Genomic DNA, 20,483 nt, shown 5'->3' on the forward strand with positions numbered 1-20,483 from the left:
ATTGCCAGGATGGGCTGGGATAGTGTCCGTAGCCTCTGTTTGCCAGAAGCTGGGAATGAGTGACAGGGGATGGGTCACTTGATGATTACCTGTTCTGTTCATTCCCTCTGGGGAACCTGGCCTTGGTCACTGTCAGAAGACAGGACACTGGGCTAGATGGACCTTTGGTCTGACCCAGTATGGCTGTTCTTAAAAATAATTTAGACCCTGATCCTGTAAATACATATGAGTAAAGCTATACATTTGTGCAAGTATTTGCAGGATCTGAGCCTTAGATAGTTGTATCCTTGTAGGACAGCTGAATTACCTGCACGTTCCTTATATCAAAGGGCACTCTGGATTTTGACATAGCTTACCCATGTCTTGCAGGGAAACGAAACAATTATCCCAAAATTTCTTTGGGGCTGACACATTTTTACATGATATACTAATGCTACAACTTTTGTGGAAGGAGACAATCTTAAAGGTGGCAATGTTGTCATTCAGATGAAATAATTAGTCAGTGCGCGTCCTTAGCAGGAGCTGCGAGTGCACTGTCATGGCACTAATGTGTTTTAATATACTTCAGTGTGACACCCAAATTTTAAAATGTTGGCCAAAGCAATCTGGCCTATGCCAGACCTTGGTCTAGCGCCACCTCCCCAATTTTACCTTAAACACAAGACTGTCCACCCTTCCCCACAGGTATCCCCCTTCTGTCTCTTCACACTTGCTTTCCTGTCTATACTCTCAAACCTTCCCATCATGTCTCAAACACTATTCTGTCAGTAAAGCTTCAGGCTTCTTTTCCTTTTGCCTTTTCTCTGTCAAATATATATTCTTTCAATATTTTCTCATCTGCTTCTCTCCCAGCCTCACTCCTCTGAACTATCACTCTCCTCCTTTCAAAAATAGTTATAAAAGCTTCTCCTATTTTTCCATATTTTCTGTTGAACTTTCCTTTCTGCTCTCCTGTTTTCTTCTACCTTCTGTTATACTTAAAGTATTTGTACAAGTGTCCTTTATAGCTCTCCCATTTCTAGATTCCCCTCTGCTCTCCTGCTTTCCTTTTTATTTTAATAAAGGGGAGGGCTGTATACAAATACTTCTGTTCTCTAATAATGACCAATAAGCACATGCTCTGAAAATGAGCAAGGCCTGTCATGGTGGCATTAGCCATTAGTTACCTTTCAGAGATCAGGGAAGGTGAGGTCTTTTGAAGGGGCAGCTCTATTGGGTGATCTTTTGTTCCAGAAGGTAGGGAGAGTGGAATGTGTGTGTGCCTGAAAGAGAGAACAGACCAAGAAGGTGGTGATAGTATAAGGGGACAGTCATCTGGGCATGTTGAAAGAGGGAGAGAGAGGGTTAGGAGGTGTGAACCATGAAGAGAGGAAGCATAAGGCAGAACAGAGGAACAAGGCAAGGGGAACCCTTGAGGTCATGCTAAGTCTGTTCATTTGCTATTCCACCACCAATTACTGAACCCCTCTGCCTGTCTGAATAAGTCAGGGGTTCTCAGACTTTTGTACTGGTGACCCCTTTCACACAGCAAGCCTCTGATTGCGACCCCCCCCTTATGCATTAAAAACACTTTTTTTATATTTAACACCATTATAAATGCTGAAGGCACAGCAGGGTTGGGGTGGAGGCTGACAGCTCATGACCCCCCATGTAATAACCTTGTGACCCCTTGAAGGGTCCCGACCCCCAGTTTGAGAACCCCTGGCATAAGTCTCCCACTCTGCTGCTGTGCAAGCTTTACGTAGATAAGGTACCATGTGATTTGTCTTCTGGGGGCAGCACTGCCAATCAGTGACTGAGAAGAGACACTTGGTTCCACAAATGTCAATTCAGATGTAACCAGAGCCACCATGAATGTAACAGGCTAGGAGGTTTGCTGGGGATCAGAAGAAAGTGCAATGACGTTCTGAGACTTCTGTATGCTTTTAGAATTTTGTGTGAGATCCAGGACTTGGATGGGGAATTCTGGGTTATTATCCTGGAATCCAGAAATACAGGAAACCCTTTTTACAATACATCTGCTTTAAAGCATTGTGTGAGCAATTGCAGGATTCCGACAAAGTACTGTCCACCATTCACGGAGTAGTATCAACATGCACCCTTAATTCTGCTTTTCCAAAACTAGCTGGGTAAGACACTGTTCAATATCAGTGTTTTACCTCAGTAGAGTGTTTCGTTCTATATTCTTTCGTACACTACCATGACTTTTCTTTTCTGTTATGGAGTTTGTCCTTGCTAAATGGTTTCTATAACTTTTCTCTCTTTGGGTGGTAGTGTGTTAAATAATATACTTTCCTTTCTTCCTTTTTTTTCTCCTCCTTTTTATTTTTCCCAGCCAGAGGTGGTTGTGCCTGTCACTGTGACTTCCTCTAAGCTCTTCCACCTAGTACTCCGCTATGTCAGCCTGGTTTCAAAGAGCTCTAAAGGGAGGATCTCAGTTGCTGAGGGGAAACATTTTGACACTAATTATACTTGTAAGTGAATTAATTTTCTTGCTAGGCTTGTCTATCTTCGCCCATCATACACCAGAATCGTTGTTTTTGTACATATTTGTCTTTATATGTGTGTGTGTTTATTTTCTCTAGCAATTTACCGTTTTGCTTGCATGGCTTCTAATTGTTTATCCATTCGGCACTTTATGGCTGTTTGTGTTTATTAACTTCCATTTTACAGAATGAAGTGAGGATAATTCTGAATACGGAGAAATCAAACCTCTACTTATTTCATGTTATCTTGAGATTTATTAACCCTGGAATTGAAATGGTATCTGGCCGCATAACTGCTTACCAATCTCGGTCTGAAACAGGTAGGTCTAATGGCAGAAGAGAGCAGATGACTCAGTGTTATATCAGAGAAACATTTTCATGCTTTCAGCCAAGTTCAACTAATAATGTCATTTTAAATGTATTGTTTTTAACAACTTCAAGTGCTATGTGTTTTTCTAGTGTACTTTGCTGTGACTAATGTTGCCTGCATTTGCATAATACCTATTGACTTCATTATTAATAATTTTTTATATGTCTAATTTACCAAATTTAATATTTTCAGTACTGATGTAGGTGGTTCAGACTGACAGTTAGGTGAAGCTTTCAGCGAGTTTAACAGGACTCAGTTACTTTTCGATGCTACAAATAATATTTTTGTTCAAAAGCTGCTTGGCTCCTGTCTTTACCGTGTAACTAATATTTAACAATGGGTCCTGATCCACAAATGTTGGATCTGGTTACAGATGTCAACAGAATTTGGAGTGGTTGGTTTTGGTTCACACCATTAAGGAGATAAAGATTCCAGATCCTTTGTGTCTGGGGGCGGGGGGTGTAGAGGCTAATTTTAGCGCCATAGTGTGAGCCCGAATCTGTAGACCCAGGCTCTGAGACTCATTGCCACATAGGTTGTTTTTGCCATGCTGCTGTACCCTTAGAGACTGTGTGGTGACACAGCAGCACAGGCTGTGCTGATTGGTCAGAGAGATGAGAGCCAAAAAGAAATACAGAGGATCTTATCTGTGATCTGTAGCTTTGATAAAGAATGCTCTTTATAGTCATTGCAATTGACTCCCATTTCTTCTCTTCCCTGAGGGACACTGCAGCTATGGTATTTCTGTATATTCACTCAGTACAAATGAAAGGAAGTCCTCTTATGTTACAATTAGTAACTAAAATTTTAGATCAGAACCTCTTGAGTCCGGAGAATTTGGCTGGAAATCACATGAGAACAGTCTGTCTCCTAAGATTTCCATTACCTGCTGCTTTGGATCAGCTGAAAATTCCACAATGTTGGCCTTTTGTTGTCTTTATTAAAGCAGTGTGAGACAGATGGAATGAAAATTAAGGGAAAAGGAAAGAAATGTTTCAGAACCTTCTCAGGGTGTGGCAAAAGTTCAGGGGAAAATAGAGGTGTTTCCTATTTTTCTAAATCACTTCACTTGAGCCTAGTGAGAATGAAGAGGACAATAATCACATAGATCTGTGGCTTAATATGTACATTATGCCGTATATTCCTAATGCGTGCTGAAAGAGCAGCATTGATCAGTTGTTGTCACTCTGATTTTAGTGAATGAAAGCATTGGTCTTAAGCCTTGAGAAAATGGAGTCATTTGACATAATCCAATATTATTATTATTAATTTATTTTTTGCTGTCAGGGGCTACTCAGAGCAAAGACATTGTCTTCCCACCCAGTAAGAAGCCGGCTTTTGCCACTGTCCCAGGAAACAGCTTTGCAGATCCATTCTCACTTATTCCAGGAACATGGATTGTCAATATTATGGCAGAGGGAGTCCTCCTGGTAAGAAAATGACTGAATTTTTTTTTTTTTAAAGTTTTTGAGAGTAGAATTTATTTTTGAGAATTTGAGAGAGAATGAAAGGACCACCTCAAAGTTATGTGCCAGGAAGAGGCCTGTAACGGACATGAAACTCAATACCAGAGAAGAGCACGGTGTTATTTTGGAATAAAAAATTGTGAAATTTTACAATTCTCCTTTCACTTCTTTTTCTCTTATTTGAATCTCACCTGCCCTTGTTTTGTATGTATCAGACTTTTAAATATATCTAGACTGTGCCCCTCCAAAGGATGCACTTTTTAAAAAATTCACAGGTGTTTATACAAACCTGTAATCATCACATTTTGGCCCTATCCAGATGTCTTATTCAAAATCTGGGTCAGTTATAATTTGAAACTCTTTCTATAGAGTTAGAGCCTAATCCTGAAAACGCCCACAAGAGTCACTTCACTCATGAGAGCAATCCAAGCTTTCATGTGTTTGATGGATCAAACCTCTAATTAATGATGAAGATCCTATTAAAGGGAGCTCTCTCAGAGAAAATATAAGAGGAACTCCGCCTTTAATAAGTTGTTTTCTAAATGCTGTGACCTCCTTCCACTGCCTACGAAACTGGCAAATTATGCATCATAAAGATTCAGAAAAGTTAGTGCAAAGTATAACGAAGGCAGAACATTTCAAATATCACTTATGAAACACCCAAAATATGTATAATCACAATGAAATCATGTCAAAATCAATTTGTATTTTTTGACATTTTTTAGCAGGACTCAGAAATAACACCTTCAATCATTAAGCCCATGACTGTACTAAAATATCTGGAATAGATGACATAATGACAACAGTGCTATTAAACCTTGTTTCTTATCTATAATGGCAATATTTGTTAGGTTTTTGTTGTCTGTACTGTCCATAATTTTGAAAGAGGACTTACTGATTATCCTAACAAATCATATTAATTATTTTTTATAAAAAAACTTCAATACATAAAAATTTAAAATCAAATAAACATCAGTATATAGTTTGAAACTGATAGACCAGTAGAGCCAGAGTTTTAAAATGTGCCTTCTTTTTATGCCTGTTTGACTTTATTTAATTCACTGAGTTTGTATGCACAATCAGTTTGGTGCACATAAGAGAACCCTTTTTGCATATGTTAGTCAATCACAAGTGTTTTTGTGCATGTAAATTTGACATCTTGCATACACGGGTGAATAGTGTGCAGAAGCAATTGTGTACATAAAGTAGTGTTTATGTAACCCATGCTTACACCATGTGGTACTCTGACCTCCTCTAGTGGTTTGACTGCACAGACGTTTAAGAGTTAGCTGCAGCCCTGAGCTGAGAAATCTGGGTTTCTTACCTCAGTGGCTCTCATCCCTTTCCAGACTACTGTTCTACTTTAGGAGTCTGATTTGTCTTGCGTACCCCCAAGTGACATCTCACTTAAAAATTACTTGCTTACAAAATCAGACATAAAAATACAGAAGTGTCACAGCCACACTATTACTAAAAAATTGTTTACTTTCTCATTTTTACTATATAATTATAAATTAAATCAATTGGAATGTAAACATTATACTTTCATTAAACATTTCAGTGCATAGTATACAGAGCAGTATAAACAGGTCGTAGGAAATTTTAGTTTGTACTGACTTTGCTAGTCAGTTTGTTTTATGTAGACTGTTATAAAACTAGGCAAATATCTACATGAATTGATGTACCCTTTGGAAGACCTCTGCATACGTTTTAGAGATGTACATTTTATAATTTTCTGTGTGCTTTTGTATGAATCACTTTCTTTGTTTTTAGGATTACATGGTGCTGTTACCTAGTGATTACTATGAAGCACCCATCTTGCAATTACAAGTTACAGAACCTTGCACCTATTCAGGACGTGCTACGACAGATAAGTTAGTATATACACTGTATAATAAGCTGATTACCCTGGACTACTTTAATGATTTTTCTTTAATGTTGTAATTGGTAATTATGATATCACTGTGTTTTTGCTTTGTTTTAAAGCTGCTTGCTTTATCAGCATTTACCACTAGCCAGATTTTCCTGTGTCCTCGGTTCAGAGGCAACACATTTCTTGCTTGGTGGACAGTACAGAAAAATAGCTGTCCGACAGCCAACCCCAGAGCATCCAGTGATGTCACACATCAGTGGAATAGAGGTCAGATTCCTGTATACATACTAACAGATACTAATTATAGTCATGTTTTTATTTCCAATTGTAAATTAGCTAATTGTAAATTTGTTGGGATCGATTCTGCTGCAAATTCATAGCCAGTTCATTAGCCTCCATGAAGTTACTTGGAGTTTATGGAAGTGTAATTTAGGGCATGTCTACACTGGTCTGTAGTTTGAACTACAGGGACATAGCTCAGTGGTTTGAGCATTGGCCTGCTAAACCCAGGGTTGTGAATTCAATCCTTGAAGGGGCCACTTAGGGATCTGGGGCAAAAATCAGTACTTGGTCCTGGTAGTGAAAGCAAGCGGCTGGACTTGATGACCTTTCAAGGTCCCTTCCAGTTCTAGGAGATTGGTATATTTCCAATTATTATTTATTATAGGGACCTTTAAGTTTGCACCTGTAGCATCCATGTGGGGAAATTACAGCACAGCACTTTTGTGCACACTACCTATTTATGCCCCATTAGTCTAAACTGCAGGCCAGTGTGGTCCTGCCTTCAATCAGAATCTGGTTCATTGACTAATCTCACACATGGCTTCAGTAAATATACAACTATGATGTAAGTGAATGCTTTAGTCCAGTGCTTCTCAAAGCCGGTCCGCCGCTTGTTCAGGGAAAGCCCCTGGTGGTCCAGGCCAGTTTGTTTACCTGCCATGTCCACAGGTTCGGCCAATCGCGGCTCCCACTGGCCGCGGTTTGCCATCCTGGGCCAATGGGGACTGCGGGAAGTGGCGTGGGCTGAGAGATGTGCTGGCCACCCTTCCCGCAGCCTCCATTGGCCCGGAGCAGTGAACTGTGGCCAGTGGGAGTCGCGATTGGCTGAACCTGCGGACGTGGCAGATAAACAAACCAGCCCGGACCACCAGGGGCTTTCCCTGAACAAGCAGTGGCCTGACTTTGAGAAGCACTGCTTTATTCTACCAAAGGTCAAAAGGTTTTGTAAAGAATCCTTCACTGAAATCCCTCAGTTAGAAGGTCTTACAAGTACTGTCAAACTGTCTGTTTTAGAAACAAATCATATCATTTGGCAGTAACAGTAACACACAAAGGTAATGTAAAATTTAACATTTTGTGATTTCTTAAATATAAATATGTACATCTGTGTACATTTTGTTTTATTAATGGTTGCATTTAAAAAAAAAAAGCAAAGAAGCAGAACAATTATGCCAAAGTATATCCATGAAAACAGGGTCTCATGCATTATCATATAAAGTTTTGTAGTAGTATCTTATTGAACAAATACAACACTAACCTGCATGATCTAATTCTGTACATGGGAACAACACATAAAGATAATGACTCCTTTTGTCTCCTGTTAATATCCTCTGGCACAGCTCATTCCTGAATATCTGTATTGAAATAGGAACAGTCAAACACCAAAAGCCCTGATCCTTCTAACACTTACACATGTTCCTAGCTTTACCCATGTGAGTACTCCCATTGAAATCAAAATGACTAATCACATAAACAGATTCATATACATACTTAAGTGTTCACAGGATCAGGGCCTAAGGGAATAATGATGAAAATACTAACAATCAGGAGAATTATACTGAATTCAGCAACAATAAAAGTGTTTAGTTGTATTACACTTTTCATGCCAGTATCTCAATAAATAGAAATTTAAATTTTTTTCAAGTAGTTTGCTTAGGACTCAAAGGAAAACTTCATGCTTCAGAAAGTACTGGTGGTTATTTATTAGATAACAACCTTCTTTTCAGCCCAGCATTTTTCATGGAGAACTGGACACTTTTCTTTCAGCTGAGACATAAAAACAGTATTGACTTGGCATTAAAAATTCCATGTGGGGAGGAATGATGATAGCCTCATTTCCTGGCAAAATTTGGGAAAGTACATTCCACCTATAAAAATTCTTTTTCCTGTTATGTCTATTGGATAGAGTAAGATTCTTTTGTCCAAAACTGTCATATAATATTCCTGGCACTAATATAAGGGTAGATGTTTCCAGAGATGGCTGCATTTTGATGGCAGGCATAGTAATCTCTGTATATACAGTTTTATTTCCAGTGATGCTTAGCTTATTTTCTTGTTGAATCTCCAATAGGTTGATTTACACCTGAGACTGAACATTCCCCAAGTCGGTCGCTATGTGGTAGTTCTTGAATATGCTAATGAAGATGATCAATTATACACTGCTGAAGTGACAGTGAACAGTCCTGGGCCTGTTCCGAAGGCCAGAGTGAACATATACAGCTGTAAATACAGGTGGGGATTATTGAATGGTTAAATTATCAGGTGGAATGGGATTTTATACTTTTTAATCAAAGATTTCTTTGTAATACATGTAAATTGTGGTGTATAGTTTGTTTTATTTTCTAAGATTTTTAAGTTATTATCTGAACTGTACATTTGAATTGTATAGGAGGAGGGATAGCTCAGTGGTTTGAGCATTGGCCTGCTCAACCCAGGGTTGTGAGCTCAATCCTTGAGAGGACCACGTAGGGATCTGGGGCAAAATCAATACTTGGTCCTGCAGGTGAAGGCAGGGGGTTGACTCAATGACCTTTCAGGGTCCCTTCCAGTTCTGGGAGATAGGTATATCTCCTATTAGTATTACAGTTTATACAGTAACTCCTCACTTAACATTGTAGTTATGTTCCTGAAAAAAATCAGAACATTGTTAAGCAAATCCAATTTCCCCATAAGAATTAAAGTGAATGAGGAGGTTAGGTTTCAGGGAAATTTTTTTCATCAGACAAAAGACTACACACACACACAGTATAAGTTTTAAACAAACAATTTAATACTGGTACATAGTGATGATGATTGTGAAGCTTGGTTGAGGTAGAGGAGTCAGAGGGTGGGATATTTCCCTTACTGCTAAATGATGAACTAGCAATTGGCTGAGCCCTCAAGGGTTAACTGTCTCACTCTACAAGGCAGCAGGAATGAGGGAGATATGGGCATTTCCCCTTTAAGTACACTGCCTTATTAATTAGATCAGCTTGCTGACACGACAGCTGCTGCAAGCTCCCTCTATCCTGAGCCCTGGTGTGTCCCCCCTGCTCTATGGAAGATAGAGTAAGTAGGGTGCAGGAGCAGGGGGGAGGGGGACACCCTAACATTATCCCCCCTCTTCCTTCCCTCTCCCCTGCAGAGCAAGCAGGAGTTTCAGGGAGCAGCTCCAAGGCAGACAGCACGGAGCAGCAGCACATGGCAGTGGGGGGAGGGACAGCTGGACTGCAGGCAGCTGCTGCACAGGGAACTTAGGGGAGCAAGGAGCTGATGAGGGAGCTGATAGGGGGTCTGCTGGTCCACCCTGGTTCCAAGGCCCCACCAGCTAGCTGCAATGGGCTGCTCTTCCTGAAAGCAGTAGACAAAGCAGGCGGCTGCCAAGCAATATTAGAAGGCAGCATTACACAACTTTAAACAAGCATATTCCCTAATTGATCAGCAATGTAACAATGAAACAATGTTAACCTGGACGACTTTAAATGAGGAGTTACTGTATTCCTTCTCTTTATCTAGGTTTTTATACCATGCTCCATAGTGTGGAATATGTGCACTTAATATTACTGTTACTTCAGCTAACTGGGCACTGTATCTTCACATAAAATGTTGCATCTTAAAATTTAGTTACAAATCTTTATGAATTATTAAGCACAGAATCCCATGAGCCACACATCCTCCATATATGCATCTTCCCTCCATGTGAAATGAAGGCTGCACAGCCTCTACAGAAGTTATCAGGAAAAGTTCATACAGCCAATACAGATTCTAGGCCAATATGTACAGCCAACAGACTGTAAAGGAATGGTTGCCTTTTGCTTCAGAATGTGAGATAGTGGCTCAGTACAGTGGGTGGTCTAGGTAACCAAGCCACCATCTCTCCTTCCAGAGCAGGCCCAGAGCAGGCCTGAAAGTCGAAGAGGCGGATGAGGAGAAGGTGTCATTTCCTCATGCTGCTGCCTCTATCTCATCCACTTCTGGGCCTGCTTTGGAAGGTGGGAAGTCAGAGCAGTTAACTAAGTTGTCCAGGTCACCAAGCCACCACCTCTCCTTCTGGAGCAGGAAGCCAAGTCCCAGGAGTTCTGGCACTTCTTTTTTTAGGACTCAAGCACTAACGTACACATACGCTGCACGTATGTCTGTGTTTGTATTTTCCATTACATTTTTGCCTTGCTTTAACAGACACCGTGGTATTTACGTTTAGACTGATTATTAAGATAAACACATGTATCTAACATAATGTATTGGATTTTCTTACCATAAAGGATATTTTCATGTAGATGTCCAAAATTATGGTGAAAATTATTAAAAACCAAATAATAGCTTTTGTAAAACCCAGAGAATTATTCAGTAAAAAGCAGCATAAAATGAAAATGACAGTCCTTGCTTACCTAGCACGTTACAGAGCACTAAAGCTGCTAAAAATGGCTAAGGTTTGCGGCCCATTTCAAAGCCTGCAGACAGTGAATGATTCAAGTGGAGACTTGAACTAAAATCTGGGCTTGGGGCTATGGATAGAATATGTCAAAGTGGAAGCAGTGCCTTACACATGACTCCTCTTGCTCCTCCCCTTTTATTTGGTGTATCTGTTGAGATGCTGCATTTTTATCAATGACTGAGGGTATTCATTGTCTATTATCCAGGAGAAAAGATAAACATGTTGGCACTAGCACGTGCAATACAAAATATGGCACTAGCAGGAGGCTAATTTTTAATTTTACTTTTGCTGCAGCTTCCTTTGTCGCAGTGTTGTGGTTGATAATCTGAATCGCATTGCAATCTATGATCTTTTAGCTGATGCAAAGTTACATCTTAAGGCATCACTGATAAATTTTCTTCTGGTAAGTTTCTTCTTGTAATACTTTCCCCATAGATAAAGAGAGACTCTTTTATCCTTTTTTTATATGCTGTGTGGTGATTTTTTAAGTTCTTGAGTATGGTGATTAGGATACAGTTTCAGGATTGCTAGGATTCATATGAGCTCAATTTCAAAGTGTTAAAAAAAATCTTTCTTGGCAAAGGCTTCACGAACATAGTTCTGCTTTATTTCATTCACCCAAATTTCTCCTGTATGTACAATTAAAGGAAGTGTCTTCTAGTAGCTCTCATACTTTATCAATGGGCTTATATTTTTCTTCTTACCTTTTAATTTTTTTACTTTTGAAATTCTTCACGGGAATTTCCTAGCTCTCCCTCAGAGTTTCAGGTTGTGCAGGCTTTCCTTTTTGAAACACAAGTGGTATTTAAACATTTTTTACTAGAAAACTTTTGCTGCCATCTTTTGGTCACATGAAGAATTTTTCTTTCCTGGGTTGACTTTTCTTTCAAGTTGTTTCCTGTGTTTCTTATTTTGGAGACATAGGGCCATATTCTGTTCTATGTGAAAATCCAGTGTAAATTCAGAGAAGCTCCATGGATATATCCAAGGAATGAGCATAGAATTTAGCCTGATTGTTATGTACAGTATAGGATGGCAGTTGCTTTATATTCCTCTTGTTGCAAGGCATTGTTCAGTGTTACCAAATACTGTCTGAAATCTCTGTTAGCTCTCAATAATGTTGACAAGATTCAGATCCAAAAGATGTGGAATAAAACCAATACCTCTTGTGCTGACTTAGAGCAGGGGCTTTTTATCTATTTTATTTTTAATTCTATGTATAATGAGAGTTCCCCTTCTCTGACAAAAAAAAAAACCAACCCTATAATACTTGCCTTATGTTTCTGAATACTCTATTTAGCTGTAGAAAATGTGATTTCCCAGTGCTCAAAGTGAAGACAAACATGTATTAGTGCTTATGGGTGGCGGTGAGGGGAGCACTCCTGACTGCCAGTACCATGCAGTTAATGCCGCAGCAGCTTAGGAGTTAAAGATTCAGGCAGATCAGGTATACCAAGGATTGAGATTGGAGAAGCAACACACAATTTTGGAGCACAGAGGGCTGGTCCAAATAGCAGGCAAACAGGCTTCTCACAGTCCGTTCAATAAATAAAAAAACAAGCGGTCTTGTAGCCTGTTTCTTTTTGTTCCACAGTGAGTCAAATGAGCTGTCCCAATCCAGACAGTGAGTAACTGTCAACAGTTCCTTTTATTAGCCCCTCCTAAAGGTGTTATTCACTGCAGGTGAGCCTAGCCCCGTTCCACCACTGGCTGGGTTCCCATGATTCCTTAGTCTGAGGACAGGCATCTTCAACTGACTCTGCATATGGAAAGAATTTTTTAACTCTCTACCCTCCAGAATCTGTATTTCCCATTCACAGGTGCTAAAACACAGGCTGTGCTGTCCTGATATTTCTACACTAGATTGCTGCTGGCTTCTTTACTGCTCCTTTGGCATTTTTTTGCTTCCTTTTAAAGTAATTCATGCACAAATACATTTTTTTTCACTTTCGTTTTTATCAGTTTTCTTATGGGAGAAATTAAGTCAGGTTGCCCTACCATATACCTGGAGACTAACTCTGAACACAGTGGATGAAATCCTGGACCCACTGATAATGAGTTTTGTTATTGACTTCATTTTAGCAGCCTCTTCTCCCATTTCACTGGGGCCAGGATTTCACCCAGTGTCCAAAAAGTCATTGGACAGCAAATGGGGGAGTTATGGCCTTTCCTTCCAAACTTGTGCAGTGTGCACTCTGGACATAGCTGAAGATCTGCCCATCTTAGATACCACAATAGTGGGCACTATGTAAATACCAAAGCACTTTGCTATTTTAAAAAAATGCATTTATCATCACAATACCCCTGTGAGGTAGGGAAGTTCTGTGATAGGGCAGAGGCTTGAACCTGGGTCTTCTAGTGTTATAACTAGTGCCTGAACTACTGGATCATCTTTCCCCTTTGGGTCTTGGCCCTTTATTTGCAGCTGACTAAAAAGATCACAGTGTTAACTGGGCATTGTACGTTGTAATTGTGTGTGTTTTGCAGCACAAAATTTGCATTGTATCAGCTGAAGAATTTTCTCTAGAATATGTGGATTCTAAAGTACACTGCATAGCCACTTACGGGAGCTTTCTTAATCAAAGGTAATTTGCATGCTTCCTCCTTTTTTATGAAGGAGTCCTTGAAAGGGCAGACATATACATTGAGTGGTATTTTAATGCCTATATGACTGAAACTTTGCTCTGTGACTCAGAGATGATTGTAGGTGAAGATAAAAAGTTTGTGTTAATCTAGACAGTCTTTGTCTAGGATTTAGTTAATGCCCTCAGTAGCAGATTCCTAGCCAATCTGAACTATTGTATGCTAAACTTTTCAGAGAAATGTGACTATGTAAAGTGCAGTATCCTGGATATCCAGGATGCAGAAATACATTGTTTCTAGCCTGGCAAGTCATGGAATGGTCTTATATGACCATTATTCTGATATGAGATTTATTGTGAACTTTTATTCACCACTTCATCTCTGCTAGGATTTTAGCAGCTGCTTCCTATGAACTTAGATATTAATGATATATGCCATTTCAAGACTTAAAATGATTCTTTACACTGAGGTATTTTTCTACTCTTTTGACAAATGTAAAGGGGGTTTAATATGAGTGTAATTGTAATTTACAACTCTTCATAAGGTAGAAAGAATTGTTGACTAAATCTAATAATTCTTAAGATAGTAGCTGCTAAAATAATATTTGAATTGAAGTGGAAGGGAAAAAAATCAGGATGGTAATCAGAATGAAGAGCTTTTAAGGTCCAATACGTCATCTTTCTTGGCTTCCACATGGTGCACAGCATTTCATGTTCAGCCTCTGCTTATCCTGGAGGGATCAGTCTTTTATAGCTGGGACTAGTTCCTGAGGACTGAATATAGGAAAAATTGGACCTCACAGCAATGTAGTTTTGAATCTGAATAAAAGGAGGATTTCAGGCTGGTTGAAAAAATAAAATTAAATGACTATGAAGATATGATGAATACATATCTTTATTTTTGGTTTTGTGGAAATGCATTGTTTTTATGTTTTCATATTTACTTTAGTTCCAGCATAAATAATTTATGTTACAGTTTTGTTCTGTTGTTAAATATATTATTAGCTGGCTTCATATTTAATTTTGTAAATGGGTTTAAGGTTCATGAAATTGAAAGTTTAATGGCACTGGCTCAGTTTAGTTATTTTATGAGCAGATACCTTAAGAGGTTTCCCACACAGCCTGGCAAATGCACCTCAGTTCTGGACTGGAAACAAACCTGCTGTTCCAATTCTATGCCTTTCTTGAGCAGAGATTGATGATTGCATCATGCTTATCAGAAGTGTGTATATATATCCATGAGTGACTAGAATGAAATTACCTAATTCATTTTCACTTGAAGCCTTAAAAAAGATTTCTTTCTATCCAGATGGTCAGAAGTAAATGCACCTAGAAATGGATAGCTAAACATTTTGGGTGGTCTATAGAGTCCCTTTTGGGGAGCTACCACATATACTCATTCATTAGCCCGTTCATTTATAAGCCGACCCCCCAAAATGGATAGGTAAAAATAGCAAAAACCGTATGACCCTTTCATAAGCTGACCCCATATTTCAGGGGTTGGAAAACTTTGGCTCCTGGCTTGTCAGGGTAAGCCGCTGGTGGGTTGGGACGTTTTGTTTACCTGGAGCGTCTGCAGGCATAGAGCCCCTCAGCTCCCTGTGGCCGCAGTTCACCATTCCCAACCAAAGGGAACTGCGGGAAGTGGCGTGCCTCCGGGTAAACAAAACTACAAAGTATTAGATCAGGGATAGGCAGCCTTTGGCACGTAGCCCGCCAGGGTAAGCACCAATTTGTTTACCTGCCGTGACCGCGGGTTCGGCCGATTGTGGCTCCCACTGTCCGCGGTTCGCCACTCCAGGCCAATGGGGGCAGTGGGAAGTGGCACAGGCCAAGGGAGCCTGCAGATGTGGCAGGTAAACAAACAGACCTGGCCCACCATAGTGTTTACACTGGTGGGCCGCATGCCAAAGGTTGCTGATCCCTGTGTTAGATATTCAAGTAAATGATTCCATAGTTTAAAATCGTCAAATTTTGGTGTAGACCTGTTTATAAGCCAACCCCCGCTCTTTGATGCATCACTTTTTAACCAAAAACATTCAGCTTATGAACAAGTATATATGATATGTTGTCCATATACCTGCTTAAGCTCTAATCTTGCAAATACTGGCACATATTTGTAACTTTTCAGTGTGAGAGTAATCCCATTGACTTCAGTGGAATTACTCACATGTTTAAAGTTGAGCATGTATGCAAGTATTTTTAGGATCAGGATATTTGCTAGTAGTTTAGATACTTTAATTTGTAACTAACCTGACCCACTAAAATTTAGTTATGTGTTCTGACACCATTGGTTGTATTTTTGCATCTTGTTTAACAAACATCTAACAGGTAAGCTGTTTATGATACAGAAGGTTTGAGTAAATTTACACTCCATTCCCTAATTTAAATCTATACATCTTCGTTTTGCTTAATTGATATCAACTATGTAGAATGCAAAACAGTGACATTAGATATTAATGTGTTTTTAAGTGTATTCATTCTAATGCATTGACTTTTACCACTCTGACTAATTTTTATTTCGTATTTGATCTGCACCACTAGGCCTACAACTTTATTATTATTTTACATAAGGGATTCTTCCTACTGCACGAATAATTACTATAATCCTATTTTTAGTGCATCATGCATTCCCTCAGTGTATGAAACTCCACCAGTGGCCTTGCTTTTGGATGCGCTCAGGGATAGGAAAATTTCAGAAGCGCAGAGAAATGTACCATACAATCCACTGAGTGTCCCTTTACCTTCTGCTAACCGGGTTAATGGAGTAACCTTGACCTCATTACAGGTAGTTCACATTTGACTGTATTATTTCTAAGGCACAAAATATGTTGTCAGTAATGTTAAATAGACTGAGAACAACATGAGAATTAAAGCTAAATGATGTTTTAGGGCCAGGGCGGGTGCATGGATGTTTTGCGCCCTAGGCGAAACTTCCACCTTGTGCCCCCACCCTGAGCCCTGTGGCAGCTCTCTGCCCCCCCTCAGCCCTAAGGCACCCCCCGCGGCAGCTTCCTACCACCCCCCCCCGGGGCAGCTCCCTCCCTCCACCTTGAGGCACCCCCCCTCGTGGCAACTCTCCACCCCAGCTCACCTCTGCTCCACCTCCTCCCCGAGCACGCCGTCACTGCTCCACTTTTCCTTCCGCCCAGGCTTGCGCCACCAATCAGCTGTTTGGTGCCGCAAGCCTGGGAGGGAGAGAAGAAGAGCAGGGTGGCGTACTCAGGGGAGGAGACAGAGTAGAGGTGAGCTGGGGAGGGGATCGGTTCCCCTGCATGCCATGCCCCCCCTTACTTACTGCAGGTGGCCCTCCCCACGCCCCCTGACCCAGACCCCTCTGCCTAAATGCCGACGACGACCGGGGCGTCCGAAGAGTCGGCTGCTGTGGTCGCAGCTGAAGGATCCGAAATGCCATCCCCCAAATGCTAGTGCCCTAGGCAACCGCCTAAGTCGCCTAATGGGTTTCACCGGCCCTGTTTAGGGCCAAGCTGTGGCAGGGTGAGGAAGTCTGATAGATAATATTCACAAACAGAAACAAAGGAATCAGAACCAGCTAATGAAAAAACATTTTGCTGGGCTCTGCACAGTAGTTAAGATATTTTATAATGTAAATAGACCTATGATGACTTGCGGCATTGCCGCTCAAGTGAATAGTTTTATAGTAAGTATGAGTGAGGGTGGGCGATTGTGTGTGTTGTGCTGGGGGATTTGTGCTGGTTTGTGTGTGTAACAAAAGAGGGATGTGTGTTGCAGTAAGGGGGTATGTGTGTTTGGGGTGGTTGTGTGTGTGGGGGGGGTTGGTTGTGTTGTGTGGATGGTTGCACTGATTTGCATGGGCGTCGTGTTGTGCTAGATTTTGATTGTTTTATATTGATTTGTGTGGGGGTTGTGCTTGAGGATTTTGAGTTGTATGGGTGGCAAATCAACCTGTGAAGAAGAACTGTGGCAGTTGAGCCAAGTAATTCACCAGTCTCCCTCTTATCCCTGATTTATTACAACCAATGAAATTGTTACATGCAAATTAGCTGTAGAGTAAGGGTGGTGATTGGTTGAGTTACCTCTGACATCACAATTGTCTAGGTCCGTTGTCATAGACAGATACATACTTTACTGTTTTATTATGTAGATATGAGTATGCAAACATAGGGTCAGATCCTGCAAGATCCTTTTCCCTCTTGAGAGATGCTGAGCTCCCTCAACTCCCATTGCAGGTAGGAGCAGGCCCATAGTGAAAATGAATTAATAAAACAAATGCATAAGCTTAGTTGTCCTTGTTTCTGCAGAACCAGCTTACTTTGAGTGGGAAAGTGCCAAGTTTAGGCAGATATGTATTTGTTGTACATTTCCATCAGCCAGAGCACCCAACATTTCCTGTGCAGGTGCTTGTGGATGGGGGACGCCTATGGTCAGGTAAGCCGTGCTGTATATTAATTCAGCTCTTTTTTCTTTCTCAGCATTTTAGCAAACTAGATTTTAAAATTTCATTTAGGTTCCTTCAGTGCTTCTTTCTGCCCTCACGCTTTTGGCTGTCGAGACCAGGTGATTGCAGAAAACCAGATTGAACTGGATATCGCTGACCCAGAGGTTTCTGTTACTGTGAAGATTCCTAATGAAAAAACACTGGTTGTGGTAAGTTTGTTACACCTCAAGATTTGAAAGTATTCTTTTTACCTCTTGAATAGTAGAGCTTTTCAGGTTCACTATTTACTTGGAAATGGATGACTGTGAATGCAATAGTTTTTCTTTAATTTATTTTGTATTTTTTAAAGAGCTAATTGTAACTTAGGGGGCACTTTTGTCTTGTCTTGTCTTTTGGTCCAAATATTGATCAACTACAAAGCTGATAAAAAGTGGGGTGAAAACTTTCACAACATTTTACACCTTTTTTTAATCAAAAATGTTGATAACAAATTTAGTTTAATTTCAGTTTTCAGCAAGCTCTGAATCTGACTCTCTTTGATGTTAATCTTCCTCTTCTCTTGAAACAATCATTCAGACCCTGATAAAGGGAGGAGCTTAAGCATGTGACTGACTTTTTAAGCATGTGAGTGGTCCTACTGAAATCAGTGGGATACAGCATGGCACAGCAGCCTCTGCCCACATGCTACCAGTCGCAGGATCAGGGCCAGAGCAAATCAGTATAATCCTCACTCCTCTGACTCTGGTGTTAAATCCACTTGTTGCAACCTCTCTTAGATTGTAAGTTGCTTGGAGTTGGGACTGTATTGTACTGAGAGAGAAATCCCGCCTCCATTAAGTCAGTAGCAAAACTACTGTTGACTTTAATGGGCCCAGGATTTCACCCTGTGTTTGTACAGCATCAAGCACAAAGAAATCCCATTCTGAACTGGGACTTCGAGATACTCCTGCAATACTGTAATAACAAAGCTTGTCTGTGGCACATGACTTTAATCATCAAGTTCTGCTCCTAACTTTTAATATGACTGGTAGTTTATTTTTCTCCACAATACAGTAGACGTCTATTAGACTGGGGTCTCACCCAGAAAAATGCTCATGAGGAAATACTGAGCTTCCACAAATATTGTACCTAGCCTTCTTCGCTGTCCTGCCCCTAATACTAAAGGTTCAGACATATACTCCTACAGTCCATAGAAAGCGGAGAACACGGGCTTCAGAAATGTAGAAATTTGTGTAAGAAATCTGAAGAACTATCTTGTTTCAAGATAGCTGAATTTTGAATACAGTCTTCATATGAATTTTGGAGGAGAAACCCATCATCATTCCAAGTAACTGAAAATAGCTTAACATGAAGCTTACGTTCTAATGATTTTTCCATCCTACCAACTTCTACACAGGAGTTTGGATCTTGTAGAAAAATCCAAGGATGATACTGGAAATGCGTTTAACTATAGATAAACACCTTGGTTCATTTATTCTGTTTTTCTATTAAATATTCAGTTTAGTTTTCTTGTTGTTTTGAGGAACATGTTTTAGTTGTTCCAGCGGATAGCTACAGTCAAAGCCTACTTCAGAAAAGGACTGTGGACAAGTCAATTGACTTTATCAACCAGTGTGGAGGAAACAGCTTTTATATTGAGTAAGCATCGCTTTCTAATACACTGAACATTTTACAGAAAGTTGTAAATTATTAATATTTTACTGTATATTAAAACACTTATACCATACCTATCACAGTTCTACATGGGCATGTTTTACATGGCTTATACTGGGTCACTGAAATTACAAAGGGTATTAAAATATGGGTCTACATTTTTCCATGACTGCGCTCTGTTAATCAGATTTAAAGGTGGAGTACCATTGCATATTGTACCAAAAAAAAAAAAAAACGGAAAAGCTATACTATCTATCTTTGGTATTGCTAAAGTGCCTATCTTCTTGGCATCGCTGAACAGAAGATACTTTCTTCGAAAAAAATATTTACAAAAATGGATGTCAGATCAGTTCAGTACTAGTGAATTGGTTTAAATATGTCCATGCGTGTACATTGATATTGCTACTATGCATATGAACTAGAGTAGAAATAAGTCTCCTAATTCGTTAAGCTAGTGCAGAATGTAGTCATTATAACTTCCTAATACTAGTTCTTACGTGATTTATATTTTTCTTCCACTAGCCCAGTAACATCGTCAGCATTCTGTAAGGATTCTGTAAGGTCTCTAGTGGCATTTTACAACGATGGAGCATTGCCGTGTAATTGCCATAAAGAAGGTGCCACTCGCTCAGCTTGCAACCCTCTGGGAGGACAATGTAGTTGCAAACCTAACGTCATTGGCCGTCGGTGTAGCCGTTGCCAAACTGGGTTCTACGGATTTCCATTCTGCAAGTGTAAGTATATTCTGCTCTAAGTGGAAGTATTTTGAGACTTTATTCAATATGTGCTGCAGCTTCATTTTCTGCATATGGGGCTCAAGCCTACAAGGTGCTGATTAATGTAACTTTGATCCAGCACAGCACTAAATCATGCACTTCACCTTAACACATTTGGGCCCATTCACTTTAAACACACGTGGTTAAAGTGAAGCATGCGC

General features: G+C 40.1%; 1 protein-coding gene across 1 annotated transcript in view; it reads left to right on the plus strand.

Annotated features, from left to right (window-relative positions):
* The window catches only part of LAMA3 (laminin subunit alpha 3), a 181,878-nt gene that overhangs the window by 86,100 nt on the left and 75,295 nt on the right, over positions 1–20,483 (plus strand). Inside the window, exons 21-32 of the mRNA XM_075062974.1 lie at positions 2,674–2,806; positions 4,144–4,286; positions 6,096–6,196; positions 6,309–6,462; positions 8,549–8,709; positions 11,186–11,294; positions 13,379–13,476; positions 16,093–16,261; positions 17,757–17,883; positions 17,963–18,102; positions 19,416–19,531; positions 20,069–20,280. Coding sequence (XP_074919075.1) covers positions 2,674–2,806; positions 4,144–4,286; positions 6,096–6,196; positions 6,309–6,462; positions 8,549–8,709; positions 11,186–11,294; positions 13,379–13,476; positions 16,093–16,261; positions 17,757–17,883; positions 17,963–18,102; positions 19,416–19,531; positions 20,069–20,280 — 1,663 coding nt within the window. The remainder of the gene's footprint in view (positions 1–2,673; positions 2,807–4,143; positions 4,287–6,095; positions 6,197–6,308; positions 6,463–8,548; positions 8,710–11,185; positions 11,295–13,378; positions 13,477–16,092; positions 16,262–17,756; positions 17,884–17,962; positions 18,103–19,415; positions 19,532–20,068; positions 20,281–20,483) is intronic.

The sequence above is a fragment of the Chelonoidis abingdonii genome, chromosome 2 (genome assembly GCF_003597395.2).
Source record: "Chelonoidis abingdonii isolate Lonesome George chromosome 2, CheloAbing_2.0, whole genome shotgun sequence".
Taxonomy (NCBI): domain Eukaryota; kingdom Metazoa; phylum Chordata; order Testudines; family Testudinidae; genus Chelonoidis; species Chelonoidis abingdonii.